We start from the raw sequence: 13,048 nt of genomic DNA, 5'->3' as shown, positions 1-13,048 counted from the left end.
ATAATTATTATTTTTTATATTGAACAAGTAACGATGGACGAAGGGAGTATCAAAAATGTTGGAATGAAATTTAATATTAAGCGTTCGAATATGAGTTGGTTTAAAATTAAGAAAAAATAGTTTTTGAATAGAGAAAAATCCTATATTTGTTAGAATATGAGAAGAAAAATATTTCAATAAAGCTGAAACTATTTAACTTGAAGTTTTAAATCATAATTACTTCTAACATGTTAGATTATAAATCTATAAAAAAAAAAGTGAAAAGAGTTTTTGAAATCTCACATATGAAAAAAAATGTTTAAATTATTCAATCAAATAATATTTGAATAATTTAAGAATTATTAAAGCCTTTTTTTCAAGTTTAACCGTTGAGAGTCCTACGTTTTTTGCTTGCAAAACTATGTCCAGCTTACATTTTTATACGTTTGTCGTTTTCAAGTACTAACTTAATTTGTTTTAAAATATGCAGTGTTTGATCCACAAGCTTTTTTTAGCTTCTTATTAGAATTTTAATTCTTTTTTCTAAATTAGGATGATCCCTGTTTATAGTTATAAAAGGAAAGAGATGTTAGGAAGACAATTTTCTTCCGTCTAGTTAGATTGAAGTGACATGATCATATTTAATTGGTCGGAACGTATCAATCGTACATGTGATATATTTTCATCAATTTTGAATTTGACTTGACGTGCTATGTTATTTTGATATATGACATGATTATATTGACTCCTTTATTTGTCTTAGTGTGCCATGTTATTGAACATGTGACAACAAATTGAGCCTATAGAATAAGATGACATTCTAGGCTTAGCTAGTATGTTATTCTACACGTCCTATATTTTAGTTAAATGTCTTAACTATTTGCCTATGTGAAACAGAATGCCCGGCGTGTTTCAACAAAGTAGTAAAAGCAATAAGTAAAGAATTGAACACACTACTTTTACGTGAAAACATCTGACTCACAAAGGTGTAAAAAACACTATTTGTAGCTCTACAGAATTTACTTTGAAATTCACTAAACCATAATGATCCTTTCAACAATAGATTACCAACCTATTTAACCTAATGAATTATAAACTCTAATTTCTAAACGTCGACAATCAACCAAATCATCGAACGTATTTCAATTTATGAATTTAGATTACAACTCTTGCAATTCTAGGAACTAACTCTAATCCTTAAATTATAAATTATGTTACATTTCTTGCAATACTAGGAAGTGGGAACTAACCCCAATTCTTAAACTTCAACACAAACTTCTCAATGCATGTGTTTCTAAGTCTTTAATTTATCCCAACTTGAAGACATCACTCCAGTTCAGTTTATAATTCACTTAACTAAGATTACATCAACATTACAACTCGATGAAAAACTCCTAATCAATAAACGTTGTAATAGGACCTGGTTCTTTAATGTATTCATTTAATTTGCTGGTAGTACTCACGAAGTTGATTTTTCAATTGTCCTTTTTGCTCTGTAAGTGTATAAGTATTCTGAACGACTTCACTTCTATTTAAGCACAACTTTCAATGCACAAGTATATTGAACGACTTCGCTTTTATTTAAGCATGACTCTTCAAAAAGTTATTCACTTTAAACTCCAGAGGAAAGACTCAAAATAGTCCCTCATATTTGGGTTAAGACTCAAAATCATTCTTGAGTTTTCACATGGAGCACTAATAGTCTCTCATGTTTGCAATATTGGTGCACTTTTGGTCTTCCTCCAAAATTTTGCCTATTTTTTAACATTGATTTTATCCATAACTTATGTATGATATGTTCAATCGTCATTTTATATATTTAGTAGAAACAATAACTCCGTATGAGAGATCTTGTTTTGTTAAGTAGAAATTGTATTGCAGGTAAAGTCGAGAAGTTCATCATGATAATTTCACGTGCAATAGTACAAATTTTTTTCTTTTCTTCCAACGTCATATGTTAAGATGTTCTAAGTTTAGCTGCAGTAATATTTCTACTGAATAGAACAATGTGTTCTTCTTATCACCTCTCTCACATAGAGTTATTATTTCTACTAAATATATAGAAAGACGATTGGACATTCCTTACATAAAATTGTGGATAAAATTAATGTTAAAAAATAGGCAAAATTTTTTGAGGAGGACCAAAAGTTCATACAAACATGAGGGACTATTAGTGCTCCATGTGAAAACTCAAGGATGACTTTGAGCCTTAATCCAAAGATGAAGGACTATTTTGAGCCTTTCCTCTAAACTCCACATTAACTTGAACTTTCTTGACTCAAGTGACACTCCTCCTTCAATTCAATCGCCTTGCCTCTTAAGACTCTTTATTCAAATCAAACACATTGATTCGTCTGCGTTGTAGTTGAACTCCAATTCTTCAACTCAGAACATGTTTGTTTACTTGAGTTTATCAAGAAATTATCAAATAATCCTTGATTATAGCACACTTACCTTTAGTCATAAGTGATCTTGTTACGAATTTAACTCATCGAGAGAGTGCACATGTAAATCATATTAACTCACATGTTTCATATTACTTTGTCAGTCATCAAAACTACTTAGAACCCAACAAAGTGACTCGTCATTTGTAACCCAAATTAATGAATTATCCCATGAAAACTTGATTGAATCCATATTTATTGGACTTAAATGAATAAAAAGATATTTACTTGAACCAACATACCTTGAATTTAATATAATCAATTTTTTTTATGAATTTGAATTCAATAAAAAAATGACATCCATATCTATTTCTTAAGTTAAGTTATGAAGAATGATTTGAATTTGTATTTTTTAATTTAATTTATTTATTTACACTTCAAATATTTCTCTACAATTTATTTTAATTTATAGAGTTCCAAATATATTCCTTATATTTTCAAATAAAAAGATGCTATAATTTCTTTATATATTGGAAATCTCAGCTCCTCGCATTTTAGAAATAGGTTTGAAATCTATGATATTATGATTATGATTATGATTAGGGGTATTCATGGGTCGGTTTAAATCGGTTATTGGTCAAAATTAAAACCAATCCAACTTAATCGGTTTTAAAATTATCAAAATCAAACCAAACCAAATATACAGTAATATACATTTATCGATTTGGTGGATATCGATTTCGGTTTGGTTTGGTTCGGTTATTAACCATACACGAAAATAAAAGAAACAATTCATTCAAAATGTGAAAAAGGTGACAACAATTCATTCAAGACGAAAAATAATTAGAATGACTGACATTACTGAACTTTCGATCATTGAATTTACTATGAATAAAACTTTAAAATTCACTATTTTAGCCCAGAAGGAAGAGATAATAACATTTTCAATCCTACAAAGAATTGTCATAGACACTCATATATCTGAAATCAATAAGATAAATGTTTCACCTTGGACATTTTTGCTTTCAATAAGTAAATTATAATTTTGTTTATATAAGATCTTTAAAATTGTTTATAAAAATTATATGTTAAGTATGTATATTAATAAAATATATGTATATAATTTATCAGTTCGGTTATTTCTTTGATTTTTTCGAATAAAATCATAATCAAACCAAATATTATCGAGTTTTAAAATCTCTAAACTAAAACAAACCAAACACAAATAAAATCGATATATTTTATTGGTTTGGTTCGATTATGATTATTATAAGAGTATATTTTATGTTTCTATAAAAATAAGAATTTTTTAAAAAGCTTAAAAAAAAAGAAAGAGAAAAGGCGCACATAAAATAGAAATCGAGATAGTAAAACTAAAAGGTGCTGCTTCCTTGAGGAGTCAAAAATACTCTCATCGTCGTTTCAAATTTGCCCTAGCCGGAGTTCCCCTTTTCTGTAAGTTTCTCTTCTAGGGTTTTCCGATGGCATATTTTTAGGGCATTAACATGACTACCTTCATTTTTTTCACAGATTGATGAAAGAGTAAACAAGCGAAGAACAAACTGATTTGCCCTAGCCGGCATTACACAACTCATTTCCCATTTCCGGTAAGTTTTCATCATCTTCTTCTAGGGTTTATGGATGTTTTAAACGAATTAGGGCATTAACATGGTGGCCTGGATGTCATAGATTGATGAGAAGTTAAACGAAGGAAAGTGAGCGATGCCGTTGTTTATATCGGATGAGGAATACGAGCGGTGCTCGCAAGATGCCGGTTTGGTAGCGGTGAAAGCTGATGAGTTTATTCGCGATTTGTACAATCAACTGGAAAATGTGAAAGCACAGGCTGATGCTGCATCTATTACAGCTGAACAGACTTGTTCTGTTCTTGAACAGAAGTATGTCTCGCTTTCTTCTGAGTATTCCGCGCTTCAACTGCAGTACTCTCAACTTAATTCTTCCTTTGAGGAACGCCTGTCTGAACTCTCTCAAGCACAAGCCGAGAAACAGCACGCTTTCATCCAATCTGTAAGTATATTTACAATTCCTAATTCCTTCATATGACCTACCCTTCCCTACCCTACCCTGGATGATTATCATAGGACCTACTTTATAGACCCTACCAAATACTAGAAATTATTCCAGAACATGATTTCTAGGGTAAGACATATTGATGAAAACATTCCAGGGAAGGTAGAGTAATTTTGTCTATACTGAACGCATCCAAAGTTCTTTTTATTTTTTGTATATTTATTTGCTGTTGTATTTGATTGTCTTTTGGAACATGAAAACAGATTGGAAAGGATGGAGATGTGGACCGGTTATCAACAGAGGCTTCAGAACTCCGGAAAACAAAGAGGCAATTGATGGAATTGGTAGAACAGAAAGACTTGGAGATTAGTGAGAAAAATTCCACTATCAAAAGCTATCTTGATAAGATAGTTCACTTGACTGATATTGCTGCAAATAGGGAAGTACGGTTCTGTGACTTGGAGACTGAAGTGTTGCGCTGTCAGGCTTCTTGTTCGCGGCTTTTGCAGGAGAAGGAGCTTGTTGAGAGGCATAATGCTTGGCTTAATGACGAGTTAACAACAAAGGTCAATGGTCTCATGGAGCTGCGTAAAGCTCATTCTGAGCTTGAGGCTGATATGTCTGCCAAACTTGTTGATGCTGAGAAAAAAATTATTGAATGTGATAGGCGTTTGAAGAGAAAAGAGGAACAAGTTAGAGAAATGGAGTTGAAGTTCACTTCTCTTGAGCAAGATTTATTATCCACCAAGGATGTAGCAGCTGCAAAAGAGGACCAAATGTCTGGTGAAATTGCAACGTTAAACAAGCTAGTGGAGTTGTACAAGGAGAGCTCCGAGGAATGGTCTAAAAAGGCAGGAGAACTTGAAGGAGTAATTAAAGCTCTGGAGACTCATGGAAACCAAATAGAGAATGACTATAAAGAGAGGCTTGAGAAAGAAGTATCTGCAAAGATAGAACTAAAGGAGGAGGTTGCATGTTTGAAAAATAAGCTTGCGAAAAGCGAAGCAGAATTAAAAAAAGGAGAAGATACATTGAAGCTTCTTCCTTTGAGTTATTTTTCTAGTGAATCATTGCCAAACTCAGTTGAAGCTGGTGACATGGTTGAGGATGATCGGATGGTCGTACCTAGTCTGCCAATTGGTGTTTCAGGAACTGCATTAGCCGCTTCACTTCTTCGGGAGGGTTGGAGTCTGTCTAAGATGTACACCAAATATCAGGAAACTGTTGATGCACTACGACATGAACAATTGGGAAGAAAACAAGCTCAAGATGTACTGGAGCGAGTACTCTGTGAAATAGAGGAGAAAGCTGGAGTTATCTTGGATGAGCGAGCGGAGCATGAAAGATTGGAAGATGCTTACTCTGTGCTAAATGAAAAGCTGCAGCATTCCCTCTCTCAGCAAGCTGCTTTAGAGAGGAATATTCAGGAATTCAATGCTGATATGAGAAGGCGTGACCGTGATTATGCTGTTGCTCAGGCAGAGATAGTTGACCTCCAAGAACAGGTGACAGTGCTTTTAAAGGAATGTCGTGATATACAATTCCGTGGTGGATCTGTGGGACCTAAAAATGACAATTCTGTGGTGTCAAATTCTTTAATTATGTTTGGTGCTGAATCTAATTCTGATGATGTTGGAAGGCACTTGAGCTACAAGGATATAAATGGCCTGGTTGAACAAAATGTCCAGCTAAGAGGCCTAGTTCGGAGCCTTACTGACCAGATTGAGAACAGAGAGTCAGAGTTGAAGGAAAAGTATGAGAAGGAGCTTCAGAAGCATGTTGACAAAGCTACCTCCCAGGTTAATGCAGTACTGGCAAAAGCGGATGAGCAGGGTACAATGATTAAATCACTTCATGCATCTGTGGCGATGTACAGAAAGCTCTTTGAAGAGCATACAGTTGTTTCTTCTGATACTCGATCTGAAAAAGTAGCAGAGGTTGAGAGGCAGGAAGTGATGCTTTTGCCTGATTCTTCGCATGAAGTTTTAGGGAGAGCACAAGAACGGGCTTTTGAGCGTGTAAAATGTCTTGAAGAAGAGTTGTCAAGATTACGCAGCGAGATTATTTCTCTTCGGTCAGAGCGGGATAAGTCAGCTCTGGAAGCACAGTTTGCTCGAGATAAACTTGACAGATATATGAAAGATTTTGAGCTCCAGAGAGAGGAGCATAATGGTGTGATCACGAGAAATGTTGAGTTCTCACAGTTGATAGTTGACTACCAGAAGAAGCTGCGAGAAAGTTATGAGTCATTGAATGCTGCTGAGGAACTTTCTCAAAAGCTAAAACTGGAGGTGTCTATTCTAAAGGATGAAAAGGGTATGCTGGTAAATGCCGAAAAGAGAGCTTCGGATGAAGTACGTAATTTGTCACAAAGGGTGCATAGTTTGCAGGTCCATTTAGATACATTGCAGAGTACTGAGAACGTTCGTGACGAGGCAAGAGCTGCTGAGAGGAGAAAGCAAGAAGAGTATATTAAGCTTATTGAGAAAGAATGGGCTGAAGCTAAGAAAGAATTGCAAGAACAGCGTGATAATGTTCGAAACCTTATACCTGAGAGAGAAGATGCTCTAAAGAATGCATTGAGACAAATTGAGGAAATGAGGAAGGAATTGGCTAGCACTTCACATTCTGTGGCTGCTGCTGAAGCTAGAGTTGTTGTTGCTGAGGCGCGATCTGCTGATTTAGAGGAAAAATTGCAAGCTTTGCAAAAAAAGGTTTCTGAAAGAGCTGATGAAGGTGGTCCTTCCTCTTCTACTGAGCTTTTTGACAACATGGATTCTGCTGAAGAAGTTAAAAGACTCAGAGAGGAGGTGCAGGTTAACAAAAATCATATGCTGCAATATAAAAGCATAGCTCAGGCAAATGAAGAAGCATTAAAGCAGATGGAATTGGCCTATGAGAACCTCAAAGTAGAAGCTGATAGAGTGAAAAAATCAATGGAAGAGGAAGCATTATCGCTTAGGAAGCATGTTGATGAGCTTGAGAGGGAATGTAATTTGAAGTCAATTGAAGCAGCTTCTGCAACTGCAGGAAAAGAAGAAGCCGTTGTTGCTGCTTTAGCTGAAATATCCAGTCTGAAAGAAGATACCTCTGCTAAGACGACACAAATCTCAAATTTGGAGGCTCAAATAACTGCTTTGAAAGATGATTTGGACAAAGAGCATCAAAGATGGCGTGCTGCTCAAGATAATTATGAGAGACAGGTAATTCTGCAGTCAGAAACAATTCAAGAACTGACTAGAACATCTCAAGCTTTGGCAACCTTACAAGAAGAGTCATCTGAGCTCCGTAAATTGTCAGATATTCTACAATCCGAAAATAATGCATTGAAGGCCAAGTGGGAGGCAGAATTGTCGGTGCTAGAAGTGTCAAAAACTGAAGCTGAGAAGAAATACACTGAGGCTAATGAACAGAACAAAATATTGCTGGACCGGCTTGAGGGTTTGTATATTAAACTGGCTGAGAAGGACCGTGTATCTTCAGGTGTATCTGCTGGAAGCACAGTGGCCGAGGGTGATGACGGACTGATGAATGTTGTGAATTATCTAAGACGGTCCAAGGAAATTGCAGAAACAGAAATTTCTTTGCTCAGACAGGAAAAGCTTCGGTTGCAATCACAGCTTGAGAATGCTCTGAGGAGAGCGGAGGTAGCAGAAGCATCACTTAATTCTGAGCGGGAGAATTCAAGAGCTCAGGTTTTAAGTGAAGAGGAGTTTAAATCACTGCAGCTTCAGGTTAGAGAATTGAACTTACTTCGTGAAAGCAACTTGCAATTGAGAGAGGAGAACAGGCACAATGTTGAAGAATGCCAGAAACTTCGCCAAGCTGCCCAGAAGATGAAAACTGAATTAGAGGATCTGGAGAAGCTTCTTAATGAAAGACAAGCTGATGTAGAAACTTGTAGGAGAGAGATTGAAATGCAGAAGCTGGATAAAGAGAAGCTTGAGAGGAGGGTTAGTGAGTTGGTTGAGAGGTATAAGAGTTTTGACCTAGAAGAATATGCAAGTCTGAAAGAAGCTGCTTCACAGATGCAGGTGAATCTGAGAGAAAAAGATGTAGAGCTGGAGAAAATTAAGAAAACCATGTCTGAGCAGCAGAATCTGGTAGCTGACTTAGAGCAAGACCTTTCAAGGAGCAGAACAGAATTGAGTCAGAGGGAATCGAGAATCAATGAGATTTTGCAAACTGAGGCCTCGCTGAGATCTGAAGTTGATAAACAAAGAAAGTTGGCAGTTCTAATGAAGAAAAGGGTTGAAAACTTGTTGAAGGAAAAGGAAAGGGCAGACAGCTTATCAAAGGAAAAAGATGATTTGGCTAGAGAGAATCAAGCTCTCTCCAAACAGTTGGAAGATGCTAAACAATGGAAAAAAACTGCTGATGCTGCAGATGAACAGGCTTTGAAAGATAAAGAAAAGGAGAAAAACACCAGAATCCAGGGGCTTGAGAAGATCACAGACCGTCTTAGAGAAGAGTTGAAACAAGAGAGATCAAAGCGCTTGAAGATGCAAAAGACAATAGGGGATTCCTATGGAACTGTGAATCAGCAACGGTCCAAGCTATCAGATGAAATGGACAAGCATAAGCAGGCTCTGAAGATGCTTACCGATGAAGTTGAGAAGATAAGGCAAACCAAAGGCAGTCAAACAGAGGGCACATCAGTGGATCAACTACTTTCTGGGACTCACTTAGAGGATTTTACTGCTGCATATATTCAGGCTGTAGATGACTTTGAGCGGGTTGCACGTAATGAGCTCGGGGTTTCTGGTGCTGGTGACACTTCTGCTCCTGATGCTTCTCTTTCTGCCTCTGTTGTTCCAGGCCCAGCAGCTACGCTTCCTCCACCAGCTAGCTTGTTGACTTCCATTCCTGCAGTTGGAAAAGCAGAAGAAGAAAGAAGACTTGTTTTATCGAAGATAACCTCTGAAACTCGTAAAATTGGAAGGAAGTTGGTTCGACCTCGCATCACAAAGCCAGAGGAACCTTTAGTTGATGTAGAGATGCAAGATACAGATGAATCCACCAACAGTAGGAAGCATTTGCCACCTCAAAATGCAGAAAATCTAGATAATGCCACATTATCAACTCAACCACCAATTCGCAAGCGCCTATCTGCAGCCTCTACCTCAGAGTTACAAGAAGAGACTCCTGCCATGGATGAAACCTGCTTAGATGTGGCTCAACCTGTGCTTAAGAAGTCCAAACATCTAGAGGCACCTCAAGAAGGTGGTGAAGATAAATCTGCTGGTAATGTAGAAAATTCAGAATCTCTGCCTACTACGGAGGAACATGATGCTGGTGATGAAACCCAAGGTTTGAAAGAGGAAGCCAGTGATATTGAGAAGGATGAGACTACACTTTCTGGCGAGCAGGTTGAAGAGCCGTCAGTTGTTGCAACAAATCAGGCTGAGTCACAGGTTGATAGAACAGATATTGCAGATGATACTTTTGTCAGTTCTAATGAAGTGTCTACCCCAGATAATAAATCAACATTTCAGGTGCAACAAGAGAGTGAGCAGCTAGCGATGGATGAAAGGGAAGAGGGAGAGCTAATTGCTGATCCTGAAGATGTTGGAAATTTTGATAGCATTTTATCAATGGGAAGCCCAGAAAATTTGGAACCTCAGATTGATGACTTAGCTGGTACTGATGAAGACCTCTTGCTTACTCCAACAGACCCCGGGGAGATAGAATCTTCTCAGCTCCCAGATGATGATAAGAATGATGAAGTTGATGCGACAGAAGAGCTAGCTGAAAGTTCTGATAAGTTGAATGATGGTGGTGACCAGGTTGCTGCAGAAACTGATCAGGCTGTGGATACTGTTACTGGTGAGAAACCATCAAGCAGTCCAGTTGATAGTAGCAATTCAAAAGAAGGGGGTCCAGGTGAAAGTGCTGCTGCTGAAACAGAAGAAGGGAAACAGGTCTCACCTGTCAATAGGAGCTCAAGAACTATAAACTTAAATGAGAGGGCTAAAGAAAGGGCTTCTATTAGGCAGGCTGCTATGCTTTCTTCTACACCGACAAGAGGCCGTGGGCGAGTTCTTCGAGGTCGCGGTGGGCGCAGTGGTCGTGGTGGTCGCGGTCCAATCTCTGGTTCACAGGGTTAATCATTTTTACTATCACCTTCCATTCATGTAAGTTATAACATATCGAATAGGCATTTCATAGATTAATTTCATGCCATCTCACTTATTAAAAAAAATCAATTTCCTGCAACACAGGTTGTGCTTTTATAAGCAAAACTTCAAATCACATGCTTTAAATTCGAATGGATTTTTAATGCTATTGTGTGAGTTCTATGAATTTTTTTGACTTGCGTATGTTATGTTCTACCTTCTCGGTATCCTTTTGCCAAAATATGAGTATGTGAGATCATTATTCCAGACCAAACCAAATTTTGCAGTTATACAATTTCTCACTTAGTTGAAAAGAGGAAAATGATTACAGAAGATGATATGGTACTATTCCCAATTTATTGAATCAAGATGGTGAGGAATGAAGACTTAGGAACAACCTTTTTTGTCTCACTTGGAATTCTGCTGAATTTTCAGGAGTGACAATTTCATTTTACTTGGCTCTTGTAAAATTTTAGAGCTACTTAACTTGCCCCTATACAACAAGTACTGTCATGAGCTCATTACGATAATTCCTGCATTCATGTGGCAATTCTAGCCCCTTATTTTGTGACCTGGGAACCTGCTCAAGATTCAGTTGGTTGTGAGGGGTGACTAAAGAGATGGATGGGAACTGTACTTTTTTGGCAAGATGTCTACAATTTCATTGCATTGATCTAAGATCCCCCCCCCCCCCGGGCTCTCTTCTCTCTCTCTCTTCCTAAAGGAACTTACTATCTGTGATTTTAGAGGTGAATGGTGATACCTTTAATTTCTGTTTTGGGTTTTATTTTCCCTTTCTAGTTTCTTGGCTTTCAGTTTTTCCTTTCTCCTTTCCTCTCCGCTGAAAACAGATGGGCGTTTCTATTATTTCATTAAAAGAAAATTAGATGGGGGTTTCTATTTCCTTTCATCAACCTACGATTCTCATGAATTCACTTGGATGCACGATTTGTAATCAATACATTTTTTTTTTGTTGCAGAATTTGAATCATGATTTGTAATCAACAAAGCATGTTTATGTTCTTGTAATATTTTTATTCTAAAATTGCTGAATACTCTCTTTGCCCTGCTACTTCTATTAGTGCAGACTTGCACTTGTGTGATGACTGGTAATAAAGATTTCTGAATATTGTGCTATCTAAACTTGTTTCGAACCCTTTTGCAATGCATAGGTTATCTTCTGATATTAATTCATCTTGGAGACTCTTCATGCTAGTGCTCGGTGTTGTCACTACATTCATCTTCCAATGTAATGGTAGGGACAGCTGAGTTCCATCTTTTACTTAAGTAACTATTGAAACATTGCTGCCTTTAATTTGATTTTACTTTAATTCGAAATGTTCTTGCATCGTTTGCAGTGTTATAGGGTAAAAAAGAGTTGACTGTTGTTGAAGGAAATCAAATTATGAAGTTTTGACAAGTTTCTTTGAATTTCTTCTGGTTGGAAACCAAGCTTCAATGACGTTCTTGCTTTTGTGATGAAACTCAACCTTGATGATGATGTTCTTGCTTTTCTGATGACCTTCTTTCTGTTTGGAGAAGATGTTGTCCATGTTTAATGGACTGTTTGGCTGTCCTTGCAAGTTTTGTGGCCATCTATAGCGCCCTATGCCACGGTCAGGGTGCTTGCCCTTCTGTAATTAGTCTTTTACTACCTCTGGCTAAAGTTAATGCTGTTTTCTATACCTTGCTATATTCTGCGAATATGAAACAGATTTGACATTTATAAGGTTCAAACTTATACTAATCCTCAATCCCAAACAGGTTTACGATCGGCTCTATACATTCTCAATCCCAAGCTAGTGGAGTGTATGGTACTTGTGTTTCACAATTTTTGCATAACCTGACAGTGTCAGATTAACCATTGTTGTTCTATTTTTATTTCCTTTTACAAGGAACTGCTTCAATTTAAAAATATTGATTTAGCTTTACTTCAGTTTTTTCCATGAATAGAATTAGTCATGGTTGAAGCTGGTGAAGTGGCTCCGAGGCTGTTCAGCCTTGTGCCAAATGATTTAATGAGTACACTTTCCATTCATAGATACAGGTTGTGGACACTCCTCTCAGCGAGTCAAGTCCTAGGGCGAGAAGTCGGTCTGTTATTTAAGGCCTACTTGGGTACCATGAGATTTAATTAAACCTTGGGAGTGGGAGGTTCTTTGGCAGGAAATGTTTTACCCCTCCCTTAGTAAGTCAAATGCCAACCGGCCAAATATGAGTTGGTCAAAATAGTACTCTCTCCGTTCATTTTACTTGTAAGGTTTAGCTTTACGAGTGTCAATTTGACTAATCTCTAGAGCTAAACTGAGTTAGATTAATTCATTAATTTAAGTTTGAAGTTAAAATGTTTGAAAAATAATAACAAAAAAAAATAAAAATTACTATCTAAGAAACTCATAAACATGTCATTAAAATCACTTTTATTACTGGAAACTAAAAATTGCAATAGAGCGACAAAGTCTGCTGGTAGAGTTACCACACTGAACAAGTGATTCCAGAGAACCAACCTGTATGCATTGTGAAGTCGGTGCTGACAAC

General features: G+C 36.9%; 1 protein-coding gene across 4 annotated transcripts; it reads left to right on the top strand.

Moving 5' to 3' along the window:
- Positions 1 to 3,853: 3,853 nt before the first annotated feature.
- LOC125872404 (nuclear-pore anchor) lies at positions 3,854 to 12,324 on the top strand. Of its 4 annotated transcripts, XR_007447130.1 has the most exons (6): positions 3,854 to 3,970; positions 4,053 to 4,391; positions 4,658 to 9,808; positions 9,890 to 10,528; positions 11,683 to 11,765; positions 11,869 to 12,324. XR_007447130.1 is itself a non-coding variant. In XM_049553126.1 (4 exons), exons 2-3 carry the CDS (start codon positions 4,086 to 4,088, stop codon positions 10,499 to 10,501), a joined length of 6,150 nt encoding a protein of 2,049 aa, XP_049409083.1. In that variant the 5' UTR covers positions 3,854 to 3,970; positions 4,053 to 4,085; the 3' UTR covers positions 10,502 to 10,528; positions 11,869 to 12,324. The 4 variants fall into 4 exon arrangements, 1 of the variants encoding a protein (XP_049409083.1); XR_007447129.1 differs by having other exon boundaries at positions 4,658 to 10,528; positions 11,683 to 11,759; XR_007447128.1 differs by having other exon boundaries at positions 4,658 to 10,528.
- The last annotated feature ends 724 nt before the right edge of the window (positions 12,325 to 13,048 follow it).

The sequence above is a fragment of the Solanum stenotomum genome, chromosome 8, assembly GCF_019186545.1.
Source record: "Solanum stenotomum isolate F172 chromosome 8, ASM1918654v1, whole genome shotgun sequence".
Lineage (NCBI taxonomy): Eukaryota > Viridiplantae > Streptophyta > Magnoliopsida > Solanales > Solanaceae > Solanum > Solanum stenotomum.
This window is presented reverse-complemented; position numbering and strand designations above follow the sequence as displayed.

Bases quoted from the DNA above. Each gene is read 5' to 3' on its own strand.
- LOC125872404 (XM_049553126.1), top strand. From the start codon at position 4,086: ATGCCGTTGTTTATATCGGATGAGGAATACGAGCGGTGCTCGCAAGAT. The intron at 4,392-4,657 runs GTAAGTATATTT...ACATGAAAACAG, and splicing joins AGCACGCTTTCATCCAATCT to ATTGGAAAGGATGGAGATGT.